Source organism: Podarcis erhardii, assembly GCF_964252035.2.
Source record: "Podarcis erhardii genome assembly, chromosome: 1".
Classification (NCBI taxonomy): Eukaryota; Metazoa; Chordata; class Lepidosauria; order Squamata; family Lacertidae; genus Podarcis; species Podarcis erhardii.
The window spans coordinates 43,162,098-43,180,294 of NC_138497.1; the positions used below are offsets into that span (position 1 = coordinate 43,162,098).

An 18,197-nucleotide genomic window follows, 5' to 3' on the forward strand; every position below is an offset into this window, starting at 1 on the left:
GGTTAAGAACGGACCTCCGGAATGAATTAAGTGCTTAACCACTGTACTGATACGTTTCAGCCACAGTTTGGGTTGTTTCCTACCATATGGAAGAGCCCCGCCCCCGAATCAAGAAGCTGTAAGATAATAGAAACAGAAAGGCAATAGCCCTGTAGTTGTTGGACTTTATCCATTCATTGGAAGGAGAAACAACAGTTTGGGCTTTGTTGTACCTGCGCTGCCTCTTTTGAAGATATAGAGGCTTCCATTCTACCTTTCAGCTGTCTCAGGGTGCTTTTAACCGAAAGCAACCTTGAATGAAGGCTCTGGGAGAGGGAGGTGGAGTTATGATTACCTGCACCTTTTCCAATTAAGGGCAAAAAAGCACTGGTGTCTTTGAGAGACTTTCCCTCCTGTATTTAAAGGGAAGAGCAGGCTCTTCTGGGTGTCCTCTTCCCATCAGATGTGATGCGTGCCAGGCGGCAGGCCTCAAGTGGAAGCTCCTTGAGCAAACGGGGAGCGGCTGCAGCCGTTCTGCACCTGTGGAATGCCGGTTTCTGCTCCTCAGAGCCCTGTTGCTTGTCTCTTTCAAAATAGGAAGTTTCCATGTGACGCGCTGCATTATTCTGGATGTTTTCTCAAGTGGGTCGCAAAACCCTGGAGGGCAAGAGATAAATCCTCAAATCATGCAAAAGCTAACCCTGAAGCGCAGAGCTGCAAATATGCCTCATCTAACCTATCTGATAAACCTTTCGTAGTCTAGCCATCCAAGATGCTGTCTTGTGGGTGGCCGTTTCCTACTTCCAAATAGGCCCACAAAGTTTCAGTGTCCTGCCCGCCCCCCACAACACACCTGCATTCTTGATATGTGCCTAAAGATGGTAGAGGGCAAACCACCTTTTTTAAAGTGTACATGCTTCTTTCTTAGAATCATAGAATTGTAGAGCTGGAACATACAGGGATCAAACCTGCAACCTTGGTGTTATCAGAGCAACACTCTAACCCACTGGGCTATCCAGGCTCCAGGCTCTTGCCGCATGCAACCAAGTGAGGTGGCTATTAACAAGCACACCTTTATTCTTCCTGCATGCCTCCGTTTACTATGACTGCCTGGAAGCAACATATTCCCACCCTCCTTCTCACAGTCTCTGCAGCCCATTTCTGACACTGCACACAGTTCACTTTCACTCAGGCCCATCGCATTTCCCACAGGGTTTCCGTGGCCCAGGCCACCACCACTCTGTTCCCTTCTGGTGCTTTTTGTGCAGATAGCAGCTCAAATAGATTATGAGCCGGTTTTTAGAGCTTTTTAACAGCATTTATTAAACATGAATTAAAACGACACACTCCAGGATCCCAATTCCCATACGACAGCTTAAATTTTTAAAGCAGATTGCCACAAAATAGCTGCTTCTGCTGAAGAGCCGTGTTCGATTATTAACACAGAATGGCAAGAAAGGGGGAAATGAGGGTGTTCAGTACTTTGTGTCACATATGGTGTTGTGTTTACACAAAAACACACACATGGGGCTGCCGTTTTAGCTCATGTTGCCCTCCAACCCTGCTCAGTGCACACCCCACTCCCTCTCTCCTCTTTTCCCAACACCTTGCAAGGCTCCCTGTGTGCAAAGTGGGGTCCTCTGAACATGTGCAGAGTTCCTTTCCTCCCTCTCACTGTGTTTTTATTACACCATCCCATGGCTGAACGCCTGTGTGTGTGTGTGTGTGTGTGTATGTACACATACACACATATCTATATCTATATCTGCTCCTCCCTTCCAGACAAATGCATACTTGCGCTCATCCCTTTCTATCTCTCATAGAAAGAGACAACCAATTCTTCCATTCCGCCCCCAAAGTGGGTTTTCCCACTTCTGTGGGAGAACTGCAAGTGAAAAATTCTCGTTGGAAACAGGGGTAGATGTGGTTTTAATGAAGTAACTACATCATAAATAGCGTTCACCCAGCTGATGTGATTGAGGTAGCCCACATCTGAGAGAAGAAAGGGAGGCTTAGTAGTAAGGCGTTGGGCCTTTAGCTTTGCGTATAATTATCAAGCTCCTCAGTTTGAAATAAAACCCCATCTTAATGTATCTAGGTTCTTAATTTGACGGAAAAGCTCCCCCTCACTGAAAGGGTCCACATTTTTTTCCTACAGGGCAAATGCTTCTAAAACATATCCCTGCCATCTCTTGGTGTATTGTGCGATATTCTCAACCCGTGATATTAAGACATTTTCCTCTTTGTTCTCAGGGGTGGACATTGATCCTATGACGCATGCCCGGAAGAAACAGCTCTTACTTCTGAAACACTCAGCTGGTTCTGCTGGCCAAGCTTTGTCACCGATTGACGGTGAGAGAATGGATAGGACTGAGGCGGAGGATTGCGAGCGAGGCAATGGCGCTGAGGGGCAAACCTGCCAGAGTCGATTTGCAGGCGTGAATAAAAGCAGGAATTTGCAGGAACTCAGAAAGACGTATCCATTGAGAAAACGCCTCAGCTCATCCGTGGATAAAAAAACATGCTCCGTGCTCCTCACTAGATTGGAGGATGTTGCCGGATCCCTGTCGGAGGAGACTCAGAGTGGGATGAAGAGAGGTCTCGTCCATTGTATGGATGACTTCAGACCCGCCTGCCTTCCGGATCACGTTCAGGTCGTGAGAGCAGCGAAGCAAGAGCCATCGGCAGGGAGATGCACAATATCGTGTTCTGGGACTGGGCGGCAGGGAAGCGATGCTTGTATTGCAGAACCCAGGAAGCGCAGGCTAGCCTCGCTGAACGCAGAGGCAGTCAACAACCTGCTTTTTGAACGGGACGACGGCTTAATAACCGGCCGGCGTTTCCGGAAAGATCCCCCCAAAGTTGGCGGAGTTTGTTGCACTAAGAATATATGCTGCAGTACTCAGGGCGCTTGGCCCTCGGTGGAAAAGCAGAGCTCCAAGGCAGCAAAGGGAAAGAACCAAAACCGACCGAGTTCGAAGTGTGCTCCTCAGCCGCTGGATGGTGTCGTTGACGGGAAAGGGCGGGAGGATGGAGGGATTTCCTACCACCCTGCTCCAAAGAGATTGGCCAGTCTCAACGCCGCGGCGTTTCTGAAACTGACCCATGAGAAAGACCAGCCGCTGAAGCCCAGGAGTAAATCCACTGGTGAAAAAGAGAGTAAGCCTGAAAACCACGGTTCCAAATCCAAGCTCAAATGGGCCAAAGCCAGTGGGAAAAACTGCGTTAAATCCAAAAAGGAAACGTCCACTGTAAAAATAGAAGGTCATCATAGCTGGCAAGGAGTCGCTGAGGGCGTATTTACAAAAGCAGCCCATCAGGATCCTCCTAGAATTTTGGGGGAAACGGAGTCTGTCAGTTATGAGCCGCTACCTAACTCTTGCGAAGGCCCGGAGGGTTTCTATCACAGACTGCCTTTGCTCATGGGTGGGCAAGCCTCTATGAAACCTGAATATGGAAGACCCGGAGAGAAATCTCCGACTCCCAAGCAGGAATTTCATCAGCCTTCCTTCCCAGTACCTCAGTTCCACCCTTTGCCCGTGCCAGGAAACCATACGGATTGTGGCTGCCTCTACGAATCGTCAGACTTGACTCCATTGAATGGGTTTTATGTTTATTATGGCCAAAGCGGATACAATGATTACACTCACTGCTCTGTTTACCCGAAGGATGAGCTGTCCCATGCGACGGGTTGCGAGGGGCTTTTGGTATCTCCGGGTTCTTTACCGCCAGACCCCTCGTTCCAGCCATTTCACTGGTGTAGCTCTCCCTACTGTTGTGGGGAAGGACCGGCAATTAACAGTTACAGCCTTTGTGGAGTTATGCACGTACCGGAGAGCAGAATCAGTACTGTGCATGCAGGGCGGAACTGCTACCCTTATAAGATGCCTTTTGCAGCAGGTAAGTCTGAAATGGGATTTCCCCACGCCTTAAAAAAAGAAAAACTTGGCTGCTCATACTTAAGAGTACTTGAGGCTTTACAATGTGGGTTGCCGGCTTTTTACTGTAGCCTGTTGAGAATGAATTAGTTTTGCCTAGGTGATCAGATGCTGGGATACTGTGCTGGCCTTGACATTTACATTCCTTGAAGCGACTGTCTCATCTTACTTCCTAGCATGACCTGTCTTGCAGCGATATGTTTTAATGGTTGCCCATAGCAGCCCAGTTTCTCCTGCCAGATGGCTTGAACTGAATTATGTTTGCAAGTGGGGTACACATACCGTGTGCCGTATTTGCTGTGTGAGATGAAAGGCTTGCAAACTTATAGGTTGTCCAATGTGGGTATTCAGCTTCAGGTTTTTTTCCTCAGAAAAATTCATTTACGAAAAGAAGAACCTGAGTAGAAATGTAAAATTTCCAGAAATTTTGAAACCATGGAGGGTTTTGTTTTGTTTTGTTTTTGGATGGGGGAATTTGGGGGGGGGGAATAAGCAGTGTTTGGGTTTTTAGCATCCTTTACACTTTGAAAGTCATTTGGGTACTTTAGGAACATAAAATATATCATGTTCAACTTTGCCATTACTTTATGATGATTGGTATATTAGAAATGACATTTATTCAGTCTATAATTTCGTATTGAATTTCCTTTAAAAACCCCACAAAGTTATGCTGCGCTATAAGAAACATGGCATCTCTCACTTTACCACTTGGTGAGGAGTAGGCAACCCCCCCCCCCATAAAAACAGGATAAACCATCAACATTAGAGTAAAGAAAGAAAATTACTATGGTTTGTATTCAACTAAGTCCTATTCAAGAGCATACCCATTGAAATGAATGAGCCTAAGTCAGCCATGCTTCTTTCCCCCGCAGCACTCAATTCCATTGAAAGAAATGTGAAGGCGGATGGGGGAGAGGAACCAAGACTCAATGAATATTACATGAAATTTAATCAGTCTCATTTTCTGAGCTATTATTATCAGCTTCTGCTTTTTCATATTTGTCATCATATCCATCAAGCACTTCTAAAACTTGAAGTAATGCTTGGATTGAAACAAGTTTCTCTATCCTTTCACATGTCATAGCCCAACATTTTTCAATTTGGGTAGAGGAAATAAAAAAAGAAGGCTTTGCACGAAAATGAAAGCAAAACACTCCCCCCCCTCCGATTTTTTCCAGAGTTCTTATGTGCCTTCATATATTTAAAACCAAATAGTTCTAAGTGTGGGAAACTTCTACTGATAGTCTCACATTTCAATGGTGGGAAACTTCTACTGATAGTCTCACATTTCAGTGGTAACCTCATATTTTGGTCTGTGCTTGTTTTATTTCCAAGTGAGCTGCTCAGTCCATAGAGGGGAGTAGGGAAGGATATTATGGAGGGTGCAGGGGGGAAAGCAGCTGCCCGACTTTTCTAGAGCTCCACGTAAAGGTAAAGGTAAAGGGACCCCTGACCATTAGGTCCAGTTGTGGCCGACTCTGGGGTTGCAGCGCTCATCTCGCTCTAAAGGCTGAGGGAGCCGGCGCACAGCTTCCGGGTCATGTGGCCAACATGACTAAGCCGCTTCTGGCGAACCAGAGCAGCGCACAGAAACACCATTTACCTTCCCACCAGAGCGGTACCTATTTATCTACTTGCACTTTGACGTGCTTTCGAACTGCTGGGTTGGCAGGAGCAGGGACCGAGCAACGGGAGCTCACCCCGTTGCGGGGATTCGAACCGCTGACCTTCTGATTGGCAAGTCCTAGGCTCGGTGGTTTAACCCACAGCGCCACCCGCGTCCCCTAGAGCTCCACATATCTGGCTGCTAATACATGTTCAGGGCTGCTGATAACATGGATTGATCCTGGCTGGTTGAATACTATCCTTTCCCATTAGATAGAGGAAGGGGCAGGCGGTTTGGTGGTCATGCTGAGTAGCATACCGAGCTGCTCCTCATCCAGAGGCACTGTACCCCAGAAACCCTCCTCTAGTGCTCTGGTACTCGGAAGAAGCCAAGGGAAGAGAAGGAAACAAAGCAAAAGGCAGTTGTGAAGGTTGGTACACAAATGCCACCTGCCCACACACCCACTAGCAACCCTGTTCTCACTTCACAGTGAGTCTGAAACTGTGTCTTGCTGTGAATTGCGCTTGTCTGTCTCCTCTCTTTGCCAAGCTCAGGCAAAACAAATCACATTATGTGCAAACCAGTGGTTTGTTCTTGGCTTCTTCTCATGGTTTCTTTGGACAGAAACAAACCACAAAGTCAGGGCTGTGTTTGGTGTGCAGGGTAAGCTACAGTTGTTTCAGACCAAAACAACTTACAAATAAATTATTATACATTTATTTACACCACCCCCTTTCCCCTGACAGAGATGCAAGGCGGCTTACAGATAAAAATAAGAACAGCTAAAGGCATGTGAGGAGGGAACAATTAAAAAACAATTAAACGTTGATAGGATTAAAACTAAGACTTACATTTGCCAGGTTTGCATAGCGTAGTATCCTACTTAATCCTAAAAAGAGGGACAACTTTTCCTGGCCTTGATTCTTCCTCCTCACTAGCAACCAAGCAAGTAGCTATTTACAAACCTCTGTTAAAATAGATTATGGCTTGGGTCTAAAGATTCCTGTCAACACGCCCTGGTGGTTGCCATTTAGCGGCTATTCTGTTTTATTCTCCAAGTGGTTTTCAGTGCAGCCTATCCCACTGCGGGGGGTTCCCAGACACTTTGGGGCTAAACTCAGAGGCCTCAGTACATATTGCAAAGTTCTCTTTACAGCCCTTAGTATTCTTGAGTTGAGTTAAACAAAAAAGATTCTTAATTCTGTACCACGCACTTTCTTCAGTAGGTCACAACACTGAGTTCTCCTCAGTGTCTTCCCCTTCCCTAAGCGAAAATTGCACTTGGTGGATTGTAGTTCCAACACCTTTTGAAGCTTGCCTACTAATTTCACACACTTTTAGATCTGCTGGTAGCAGCCGCCCTCCCTGGCCATGCTAGGAATTGACTGTGGGAAGCTTCCATCACAGGACCTGTGCAGCGGTACCACTGAGTTATGACTCTTTTACAGAGGGAGAAGTGGTGACTTGCCAGTCCCTGGCCCCCAGGATCAGGCCATAGTGCAAGTACATAAACTATTGTGCTGCATGGCGATGCCTGGTGACTGGCGATAGCTCTCCACAATGTGACCTTACAGAGAGAAGCAGCCTTTTGTAAGTTTGTAAGAAACCTTAAGTTCTGTTCTAAGTGATGAAGGTTACATTAAGGTTTTGTTTTAATCCAGTTTAATGAGGGAAAGCCATGCTTGTTACAGAAAAACAGCAAAAAACCTTGTTTTTTAAAAAATAGGTAAGTTTTTTTTTTTAAAAAAAAACTGCTCTAAATAGGGTTTTATTTAAATAAAGCCATATTTGCAGTAGAACCATTGAAATCAATGGACAAATTAGTAATTCCGTTGATTTTGGTGGGCCTGCACAGAGTATGACCCCAGTCATACACAACCCATATGTTCTCATTTCCTGTGTTCTTATTCGAATCCATGTAGAGAGAAGCCATAGCTCAGTAGGTAGAGCACATGTTTTGCATGCACAAAGCTGCAGGTTCAATCCCCAGCACCTCCAGCGTCAAAGGATTTCTCTCTGCCTGGTACCCACAGAAAGCTAAGACTACTTTAAGTTGAGCAGTCCTCCACAAGCTTGGGTCACTAGAAGTTGTTGGAGCTACAACCCCACCAACCTTGACCATTGGGCATGCTAGCTGAGGTTGATGGGGGTTGTTGTCCGAATACCCAGTGATAAACCAAGAGGCTGGCTCCGTATAAGGCAGCTTCATAGGTCATTTGTTTCAGATACAGCTTCTGGTGTCTGCATAGCCAGGCTTCACCAATGTGTTCTCTGGATCTTTCTCTTACAGCATGTAAAATGTTGATCCCAACGATTTAAAAACGCTTCTCACTCTTGCTGTGCTAGGAAATTCTGTGTCTAGAATAAAAGCTGCCGGACTATAAAATTCTATATCTGTAATAACTGTTATTTATACAATTAGTCAATAAAGAGGTGTAATTTCCTCTCCCCGAGATGGCAGTTGCCTCTATGGACATCTCTTTCTGGCTGTGCACAGCCATGCTGTGAAAACCGTTTTAAGATTCGCAGGAAAGGATAGCTAATCCAATTAAACTGCTGGAGGGTTTTAGGTAGATGGCTGAAATGTTTAAACTGGGACTATGGGATAAGATGGGCATTACAATTTTCTCCTGCTCCCGGAATATATTGCGGTTCAAAAAAGAAGCATATGAGCAAAGAGTGTATTTGTGTAAATATGTGTGCTACCATAGTGCCATTTTTGTTCTCACCTGGTGGGTTTATGTGCCTTCAAAAACCTACCTTGCACTAAAGACTTATTGATTGCAAAACACATTCAGGAAATTGGGGGAGTGCAGACTCTGTAAAAAGGGGGCAGTGCCCTAAGCCACATTGTGTTATGATCAAGAACTTGATTGTAGTTTAGTTGGCAGAACTGGGAAGGTGGTGTAAATATTTTGAGTCGTTCATGGGAAGACCTTTCATCAGGTTTCGCCTTTCTTAGAAAGGGATGAAGTTGCTAAAGGAAAATGAGTGTCATTCATAAATTAGGAGGTTTGAGTGGTGGCTAAACATGAGAGGAGCCCTGCTGGGTCAGATCAAAGGCTTATCTGGTCCAGCATGCAATCAGATGCCTATGAGAAGCCTCCCGGGTCACGGGTACAATAACACACTCCCACTCACATCCCCCTATAACTGGTGTTCAGAGACACATTGATCATACATAGCTCTCATTACTAGTAGACATCAACAGCTCTATCCTCTGTTGGTAGTTGATGGTACTCAGGACTGTATGCAGTCAATTAGTCTATAGGTGCCAATTGGTCCAGTGGCCGTTGAAGCCCTCCCCTCAACTGCCTGTCTTTCATCTGGCTGGCACAAACAATCCATGTATCACCTGTTACTTCCAAGTTGGGTCAGAAGCAGTTGCTTGAAAGTTCTTGTAGTTCTTTCACTTTCCCTCAGTCTGGCAAGAAGATTATTGCAGACGTCAGAGTGACTGCCCTCCTCCAGATCCATTGAGTGTCATGGAGCTGGCAGTAATATCCAGTAACAGGTGAAAGACCACTGGCAAAATGGAGACTCCTTGCACCAGTCTCCCCAATCCTTGCAGTGAGACTTGCTAGCTGGTCAGTTTAGTGGCCGACTGCACAGATTTGTGCCATGTTGGAGAAGTGGCATGGATCTCTCATGGTATTTTTAATTGTGATATATTTAGGCTATTCCTGCTTTCAAGGTGTGAGCTGGTATTTAGAACTAAGTAAGGTGAATTTACTTTCAGAGTCTTCCATAACTCAGGATACATCAATGTGATGGTTTTGTGATAACAGCCACCTTTGAACAGCTGAGTCTTCAGTGACGTAATTAAAACATGCTTTGCACAGCGGAGAACTGCCATTTAGCCTTTTAATGAACTTTTGTGGGAATTTTTGTGCTGGATCAGATCGCCTAACTGAGCTTTCTTCCTCTGCCGTTGGCAGCCAGACGTACCAAAGAAGATCAGAAACAGGTCAAAACAGTTGTGTCAGTCCCTCGTTGCCTCAGTGTCCGATACTCATAGATGCGAACACTCAAGATGGAGGTTCCACTTCTAGCCTCTTGGTGGTGTCTGTGTTAACCTAATCCTTTTGTTTTAAAAGCCTTTTATCTTAGCACTTCAGCCAGCACAGTATTTTGTGCTGGTGTGTTGGATATTCTGTTTAATGCAATGTTCGAAGTATTTTGTCCTGACTTAAACCTATTGTCTGCCAGCTTTATTGCATGAGTCCAGTCTTGAGACAGTGACTCCTTTCTTCCCGTCTCTCTGTTCCCACCCATGAGATTCCAAACTTCTCTTGTTTGTTCTCCTTACCCGTCCCAATCTAAAATGCTTGATTCGTTGCAGCAAATTGAGATTTCCTTCTAGCTGCTTGTATATTTTTACTTACTTACTGGGTTTTTTTGTTTTTTGCATTGTTTTCTCCCTCTCCATTTAATTCCCACAAGAACCCTGTGAGGTAGGCTAGGCTGAGAGGGAGTGACTAGCCCAAGGTCCCCCAGTGAGCTTGATAATCTTTGGTTGCTTCCCTGAGTCATGCAAGAAGCTAGAATTCATCCCTTACCTCTTTGTGTACTGAGACATAATGCTAGAGAACTATATTTCAGGAAGACTGGTTCTAGGTGGGTGATTTATATCAGGCTTCCTCAACCTCGCCCCTCCAGATGTTTTTGGCCTACAACTCCCATGATCCCTAGCTAGCAGGACCAGTGGTCAGGGATGATGGGAATTGTATCTCATTTCCAAATCCCCGTCCCACTCCCATCCCTTCCAGATTTTTCTTCATAAATTTCCAGGAAATGTTGTCAAAGGCCTTCTCCGCGTCTATAAATATTAACACTGCTGTAGTATTGATATTTGTTTGCAAAAGCTCCAAAATGTCAATAATGTTCCTTGTGTTAGCAGACAAATGTCTTCCTGGGAGAAAGCCGGCCTGGTCTTTGTGAATCACTTCACTTAAATCCTTTTTAAATCTGTTTGCTAGAATGTCTGCAAAAATTTTGTAATCCACATTTAGAAGGGAAATGGGGCGGTAATTCTTAAGTTGTGTCTTTTCCAATTCTGATTTAGGTATCAATGTGATGAAAGCTTCTTTCCACGTTTCCAGTGCTTTCTTCCCCTCCATAATCTCATTGCAAACCTCCGTTAATGGATGTATCAAGTAGTCTTTCAGTACCTTATAATATTTGGAGGTAAGCCCATCTGGTCCTGGAGACTTGCCCAACTGCATATTCTGAATGGCAGCTTCAATCTCTTGTGATATTTTACAGTTCAGGATTGATCTATTTTCTTGAGACAACCTTGGTAGTCCATTTTTTATCAAAAATTGTTCTATCTCAGCCTCATTTTGCGGCCCTTGAGTGTATAATTGTTTAAAGTATCTCTGGAAGCACTTCCTTATCTCCACAGGGTTCTGAATGTTTCTTCCTTCAGTCTCTAGGTTGGTGATCGTGTTTAGTTTTTGTCTCTTTTTCAACTGCCATGCTAGCAGTTTTCCACATTTGTTTGCCGATTCAAATGATCTTTGTTTCATTAACTTAACTTTCCACTCCACCTCCTGATTTGTCAATTTGGAGTATTGTGCTTGGTAAAATTTAATTTCTTTCAAAATCTCCTTTGACTTCGGTTTCGATCTTAACTTCTTCTCACATTCTTTAATTTTCTCCAGAATCTTATCTTTTTTCTCATTTTGTGCTCTTTTCTTTACAGCATTCTGTTGTATCAGAAACCCTCTCATTACCGCTTTACTTGCATCCCAGATGATTCTTTTTTCCACCGTGGTGTTCAAATTTATCTCAAAGTAGTCCTTCAAAGCTTTCTGGGCCTTTTTGGTAATCTCCTGATCTCTAAACAAGTTGTCATTCATCTTCCATCTAAAGGAGCCGGTTGGGATTAGTCTCATGTCCATCTTTACCGCGTTATGGTCGGAGCAGGTCTTTGGGCAGATTTCCACCTTTCTCGTCTTAGGTGCCAGACCTCTAGTTATCCATATTTGGTCGATTCTTGTCCATGTCAGTTGGGCTTCAGAAAAGAATGTTCCCTCTCTTCCCAGGGGGTTCTTTGTCCTCCAAATATCAATCAAGTCCATATTGTCAGTCAGTTCAAGGGATGATGGGAATTGTAGTCTCAAAACATCTGGAGGGCTGAGGTTGAGGAAGCCTGATTTATAGCATTATTATTTGTGTATGAAAGGACGCGGGTGGCGCTGTGGTCTAAACCACAGAGCCTAGGGCTTGCCGATCAGAAGGTTGGTGGGTTGAATCCCTGCGACGGGGTGAGCTCCCGTTACTCGCTCCCTGCTCCTGCCAACCTAGCAGTTTGAAAGCACGTCAAGTGCAAGTAGATAAATAGGTACCACTCCGGCAGGAAGGTAAACGGTTCTCCAGAAGCGGCTTAGTCATGCTGGCCACATGACCTGGAAGCTGTACGCCTGCTGGGCCAGTAAAGTGAGATGACTGCCGCAACCCCAGAGTCGGTCAGGACTGGACCTAATGGTCAGGGTTCCCTTTACCTTTGCCTATTTGTGTATGAAGGGCTCATTCAATCACAAGTCAGCACCTGTAGCTTGAAGTGTAAAAGCCCAAATGCAGGTTTGTCCAACTCATTGAGAACTAGATTTGAGATACAAAAAGTGCTACAACTCCCCAGGAGAAGAGACCCTCTCCAGAAAGCTCCGTTCCAGTTTCTGACTTCAGGGATTCTGCACATCAAAAAGCGGGGCCACCACAACTCAGGGAGCCCTGGAAAGGTGGCTGTGCCTGTAATAATCAGGTCATTTAAAGATCTTGTCATATTTTATTAGCTGTCCTTGTTTTTACAGCTGTGGCACTTTCTTGTTAATACTCCCATCTCTGGGGAGGGAGGACTGCTTCCCAGCCTTGTTTTACAGCTTGCAGAGTGGGAGGCAGAGGGCAGCAGTTTCCCACAGCAAAAAGACTCAGCCTTACTTTGCTTCTTTAGATCGAAATCAGCTGTGGCATTGATTCTTCTAATTTGCTGGGATTTCCAAGGCCGCGTACGTAGGGGCCGCCACTCATCGCAGCATCCATTTCTGTGAACTTCCTCACTTATCAGAGGCCGACGGAAGTTGCTCCGCTGACTATTCTGAAAGGTTCAGGCCAGCCTGCTCACGCGGGCTTATCTTCATGTTCGGAGCTCCCTTCTTGCAGCGTTGGTCAGGTCATGAGCTGGGGAATCATAGACTCACAGAATTGTAGAGTTGGAAGGGATCCGAAGGGCCATCTAGTCCAATCCCCTGCAATGCAAGAATATTTTGCCCAATGTGGGGCTTGAACACACAACCCTGAGATTAAGAACCTCATTCTCTACCAACTGAGCTATGTAAGCACCTTTCCACCGATGTTTACTCTTGCCATTCAAAAACGTCATTGCACCGAAGCGTGTTTGGCTGTGACAGCTAGGATCCCCAGTCCCACATAGGAAGCAGCCTTTTGCATTATTTTGGAACAGTTACAATACGATAATCTTTATTGTCGTTGTCCTATACAGAACAACAAAATGGAAAAAATCTACATCAGACATTCAAAAACCAACAAGCCTGCTATCCCAGCTATCCCAGCCTGGTTAACCCCCTCAAAACTCTGATACCGCATAATGAAATACAATATACATCCAATATACATCTTAAACTGTGTTTAAAACCAAAATCGCATTTGGATAAAAACTGTTTCTCAGGCGGCTAGTCCTAGTCTTTATAACCCTGTACTTTCTTCCAGAAGGCAGAAGCTGAAAGAGATAATTTCTGGGGTGTGCACTATCTTGTGCTATCTCTGCAGCTTTCTTATGACACCTGGAAGCATAGATTTGATCCAAGGTGGGAAGGGTGCACCCAATTATTCTCTCCGCAGTCTTTACAACCCTGGACAGCCTTGTTTTTCCCCTGACCATGCAGCTCCCAAACCACACACACAGACCATAAGTTCATACACTCTCAGTCATTCTCCCGTTCTAACTTTTCCTAAGAAACTGAAGCCCTTTTTGCGTGCATTCTGCCAGGAGGAACTGCGGGTGTTTTGGTATTGCTTTTATACTTGACTTGGTAGTTAGACCAGAAATATGGCAGCAGCCCCCATGCCGCTGATATTGCAGCTGCACGCCCAAGAGGTTTGAATTTTCTGCATGCGTGGCAAGCAGAAGAGGTCTTCTCATGTGAACTGTTATTGAATCATAGGGTTCTTCCACATTTTCTTCTGGTTGCAGGAGATTTCTTGGGAGTGGGATGAGAGCTTTCCCCCTTTCATCTTCTGTTATTTTCATTCAAAATCTAATAATATGGTGCAATAACTCCCTCTGGGACACCTGAAGCAGCAGTAACTATGTAGGGACTAGGGAGAAGAGCATCTGATAGCATGGGGAAGTACAGGAATCTCTTTCGTGGAAGACCCATTTTGCCTTCTCTCTCTCAGTCAAAATTGGTCTGCACATTTACTCTCTCTCCCCCCCCCCACCGATAATTAGACCATACAAGCTAAAATCTTGCCATTGAAAGAGAAAGAAAGTGCAAAGAAAATGAGACTTTGGTTCTTGAGGTTGAAAATACGTTCTGACAAATTTGGCACCGGGCAGTCAAGTATTTTGAACACTGAAAATGCTGTGTAAATACTGTGGTGGAGAAGGTGAACTGGGCAGAAGCAAAAAGTATTTTTTTTATGGAGCCAGGATGTCATTCTTCCTTCTGTTATTCTGAGCGTGACACTTGGCTTCCGATGGTAATATTTGTGCTTAGTCATTGTTAAGGAGGGCTTTACAGTCGTGCTCTCAGGAACCATCCCAATAATTCTCCCTTCTTCCGACAAGCAGTGCCTCACGCTATATTTTGCTTTCCCTCCCTCCTCATCTCCTTGTAGACAGCTGCAAGTCCCTGGACCAGCTGAGCCTCACAATCCCTGTGGCAGGGCACCCTGTTTCACCTGCCCACCCACTCTCAGGATGTCCGGTACCAAGTGTGCCACCAGCTGCAGAACCTGTTCCTCACTTGCAGACGCCCAACTCGGAGCCCCAGACTATGGCCCGTGAGTGCCCACAGAGCTCCAAGCCTCCCAGTGGCTCCAAATCAGGCCTCCGCAACACCGCCAGCTGTTTACATGTGTCTGACAGCAAAACCGTTGGGGGTCACTCTCATCCAAAGCAGCAACGGATCAACCGGAGAAGAGCCACCAATGGCTGGATACCCATTGGAGCAGCCTCCGAGAAGGCTGTCTATGTTGTGGTAAGTAGCCTGCCAAAACTGTGGGTTTTTTTCTCCAATAATGAGGTTTGCTTATGATGGGGCTTGCTTGCTGGCACCTTCAATATATAGGTGCCAAGCAAAAACATTCCTCTTTAATCAGACCTTTGGCTGATTGGCATCCAGTGCCCTTTTAAAATGTGTTGGGTTGTTTTTGTTGTTATGTATTTTGTGTTTTTATATTGTTTTATTGTTATATTGTGTTTTATATTGTTTTATGTTGTAACCATCTTGAGACGTGGGTATAGGGCAGTACAGTCATACCTTGGAAGTCAAACAGAATCCGTTCCGGAAGTCCGTTCAACTTCCAAAACATTCGGAAACCAAAAGCGGCTTCCGATTGGCTGCAGGGGGCTCCTGCAGCCAATTGGAAGCCACGGAAGCCCCGTCGGACGTTCAGCTTCCAAAAATAGTTCATAAACCGGAACAGTCACTTCCAGGTTTGCGGTGTACGGGAGCTAAAATGTTCGAGAACTAAGCTGTTCGAAAACCAAGGTACGACTGTATACAATTTTAATTAATGATGATGATGATTGACTTTATATGCCCTGCCCCACCCTGCTCCTCCTTCTGTGTTGGAAAAAAGTACCAGTGGAGCCTTGTTAGGCTCCAGCATCTTTCGTCATAGAGCATCCTTGTATTAAGTGGGACTGCCCTGTGTTGTGTTTTACTGCAAAGAAGTTTAAACAGATTCTTCTCCCGGGGATGTTAAGCCTGTGACCAGAGTGCTGAAGTACCCCACTTTTTGCAGAGATGCTTTCCTTAAAACCGGTGTGAACAAACTGAAGTTGCTTGAAGATTTCTTTTCCCTTTCTTTTCTGGGTTTCATAATCCTTGCCTTTCATCTGAGCAGCATGTTTTGCGTCTGAAATTAACCTGCTGGGAGGAGAGATGCATCCTGCTGTTTTGTATGCTGCAGATTCTCCATGGGTTCCTCTGGCAGCGCAGACACACCCTTTCTGGCAGAAAGATTTCTGCTTGGTGTAGGTGGATTCAAGGAAGCTGGCGCCTGTTTCTCAGCATTGTTTCCCTGCCTCACTTCTTTCCTCGGCGCTCTCTCTTGTCAATATTTGTAGAACGAACCAGAGCCAGCTGTTCGCAAGAGCTACCAGGCCGTGGAGAGAGATGGAGAAATCATCCGGGTCCGAGACACAGTCCTCCTGAAATCTGGACCACGAAAGAAATCTATGCCTTATGTGGCAAAGATATCAGCCCTATGGGAAGACCCCAAAACAGGTATTGGATGGGTGAATGATTGCAGAACCATCTCCTTTGTAGGCAGTCAGGGAGAAATGGAATGGAAGGTAGCAAGTGATGGGTGGCTTGTAAATGCATGCATGCACACACCCAGCTAATACTGAATTTCTTTATCAAAAGAACTAAAGAGAAGAGAATTGGAGGGTCATCCTGTCCACCTTGCCTCCACACCTCTGCCAAAGCCCCTGTATTTTATTAATGATTCCATCCAAATTAGAAGGAAGCAGAAGGCCCATTATGTCAAAGTTCCCCACAGGGCAACAAGTAGGCTTAGCAGAACACGTTAAGGAAGTGAATTGTGAGCCCACCATCTCAACAGAACCGAGCCACAGCAGCCACAATAATATCAAAGCAGCACTCAGCCCAGTGGAACAGGAGATCTCAAAATAAAGCAGCATCACAAGGACAGCAGCCCAGTTAAAATCCTAAAAAATGTGAAAAGTTGGCAGTCAACAAATGAGTTTTCCATGTCCCCTTAAGGGCCTGTAACGATGGAGCCAGCCGAATTCCAGTTGGAACAGTTTCACAAACGTAGGGTCACTGCCGAAAAAGCTTTTTCCCTTCTGTCCGCCGGCTGATGGCTCACACATGGCAAGCATCTGAAACGGCCCTCAGCACACAGGCAGGCTGATGAGACTGAAGGCAGTCCTTCAGTAACGTGGCCCCAAACTGTTCAGGGCTTTAAAGGCCAACAAGAGACATTTAAATTTGGCTTAGAAATATAGTAGCACTGGCAGTGTAACTGGAGCAATAGAGGTGGTGCCATTTCCTGGGCACCTGTGTTTTGAAACAGTTGGAAGTTTCTGAACTGTCTTTAAAGACAGACCACAAAGGCACCGTATGGCAGTGATGCTCTGGAAACCTTACATCAGGTGTGGGGAACCTTTGGTTCTCCGGATCATGCCGAACTATAACTCTCCTCATCCCTTTGTACTGAATGGGAGGCCACTTCAGAGGCTTCTGCAATTATCACGGAAAGAGCCTCTTATTTAATGCTCGGGGAGTTCTTCAGCCTCCGTGGGCAGGTCTTCTGCAACTGCCATGTTCAAGGTGCAGGAGAGCAATCAGTTGGTCATCCCTGAATTGCACCCTATGTGGGACACAAGTGCATCCATCCCATTTCAGAGAATTGCATCTGGCTGGTGGCCTCTGTTCCAGGGAGAGGAGAGAAAACCAATTTAATTATTTTGTACTAGGGGCTGCTGCCCCATTGCCAGTCTTCTCTTCACACCCTAACACACAAACAGCCCACACAAAAAACTCTTCCCCCATCCCTTCATAGCTTGCCTCCCAACCCCCATTCCTGCAGGCTTCCTTCTCTTGGCCAGGTCAGCCAAGAGTGTGTGAAGTGAAGTGAACAACTTTATTCCCTTCATTTCCCTTCCCTTGTGAGGAGCAACAACAACAACAACAACAAGGGGAAGTACAGGAATGCCTGCAAATTCTGGCTCTTGCCTCCAGCCACGAACTTGGGGAATGTGCGCCCTCCAAACAGTTGCACTGTCTCTACTGATCGTAACATCTGAGCAACACCTGCTGCCACGTGATTCTTTTAACAGCCAGAATCTCAGAGGCCACTAATTAGACTAATGTTCTTTATAGTTCGCATTCTGGGAAATAGCGTCAAACTCTGGTTTCTCCCTGCTTTGTAATCCGTCTTCTAACAGCTAGGATCATGCCATGCTGCAGGTGGGAACAAAAAAGCAAAAGTACTGTGGGGGTGCAAGGTGGTTTCTCCCTTTCCGGGACAAGGGGTAGTTGGGTTTTGAGGTGAAGTTTCTTAATTTGCTGAAGATGACTCAAGACTTAAAAGTTAAATGGCATTAACTGTAGTGAGAAAACTTACATGTAAATGGGAAGCAGTTGGGGGACTTGCAAATAAAGATTACTTTGTGGGAGGGTGCTGCTTATGTATTTATTTATTCTTGAAAACTTAACAATTTTTTCCCCAAAAAATAAAAAGTTACATTCCAAACACCAATAGTAAAAAGGGTATGAGGAGCATCCAAACCTTTTGGCTTCCTAAAGAAGAATGCTGTGCAGTTGTCCCAGAGTTCCTACAGCTGAGGCTTTGTGTGGCTAAGAAAGCAGTTTGGAATTCTCTAATCCAGTTTTAGTTCAGCCTCTGGTTCCCTGATGATGTTGGACTATAGCTCCTATCTTGCCCTCCCAGCT

The 18,197-nt window shown here is 45.4% G+C and overlaps 1 protein-coding gene across 2 annotated transcripts in view; it reads left to right on the forward strand.

Annotated features, from left to right (window-relative positions):
- BAHD1 (bromo adjacent homology domain containing 1) overlaps nucleotides 1-18,197 on the forward strand; it is a 73,245-nt gene that overhangs the window by 44,931 nt on the left and 10,117 nt on the right. For both annotated transcript variants that reach the window (XR_014156128.1, XM_081859951.1), the window contains exons 2-4: nucleotides 2,233-3,879; nucleotides 14,386-14,747; nucleotides 15,842-16,001. Coding sequence is in view for 1 of the 2 variants with exons in the window: in XM_081859951.1 (XP_081716077.1) it covers nucleotides 2,250-3,879; nucleotides 14,386-14,747; nucleotides 15,842-16,001 (2,152 nt within the window). In the remaining variant the exon portion in view is untranslated. The remainder of the gene's footprint in view (nucleotides 1-2,232; nucleotides 3,880-14,385; nucleotides 14,748-15,841; nucleotides 16,002-18,197) is intronic.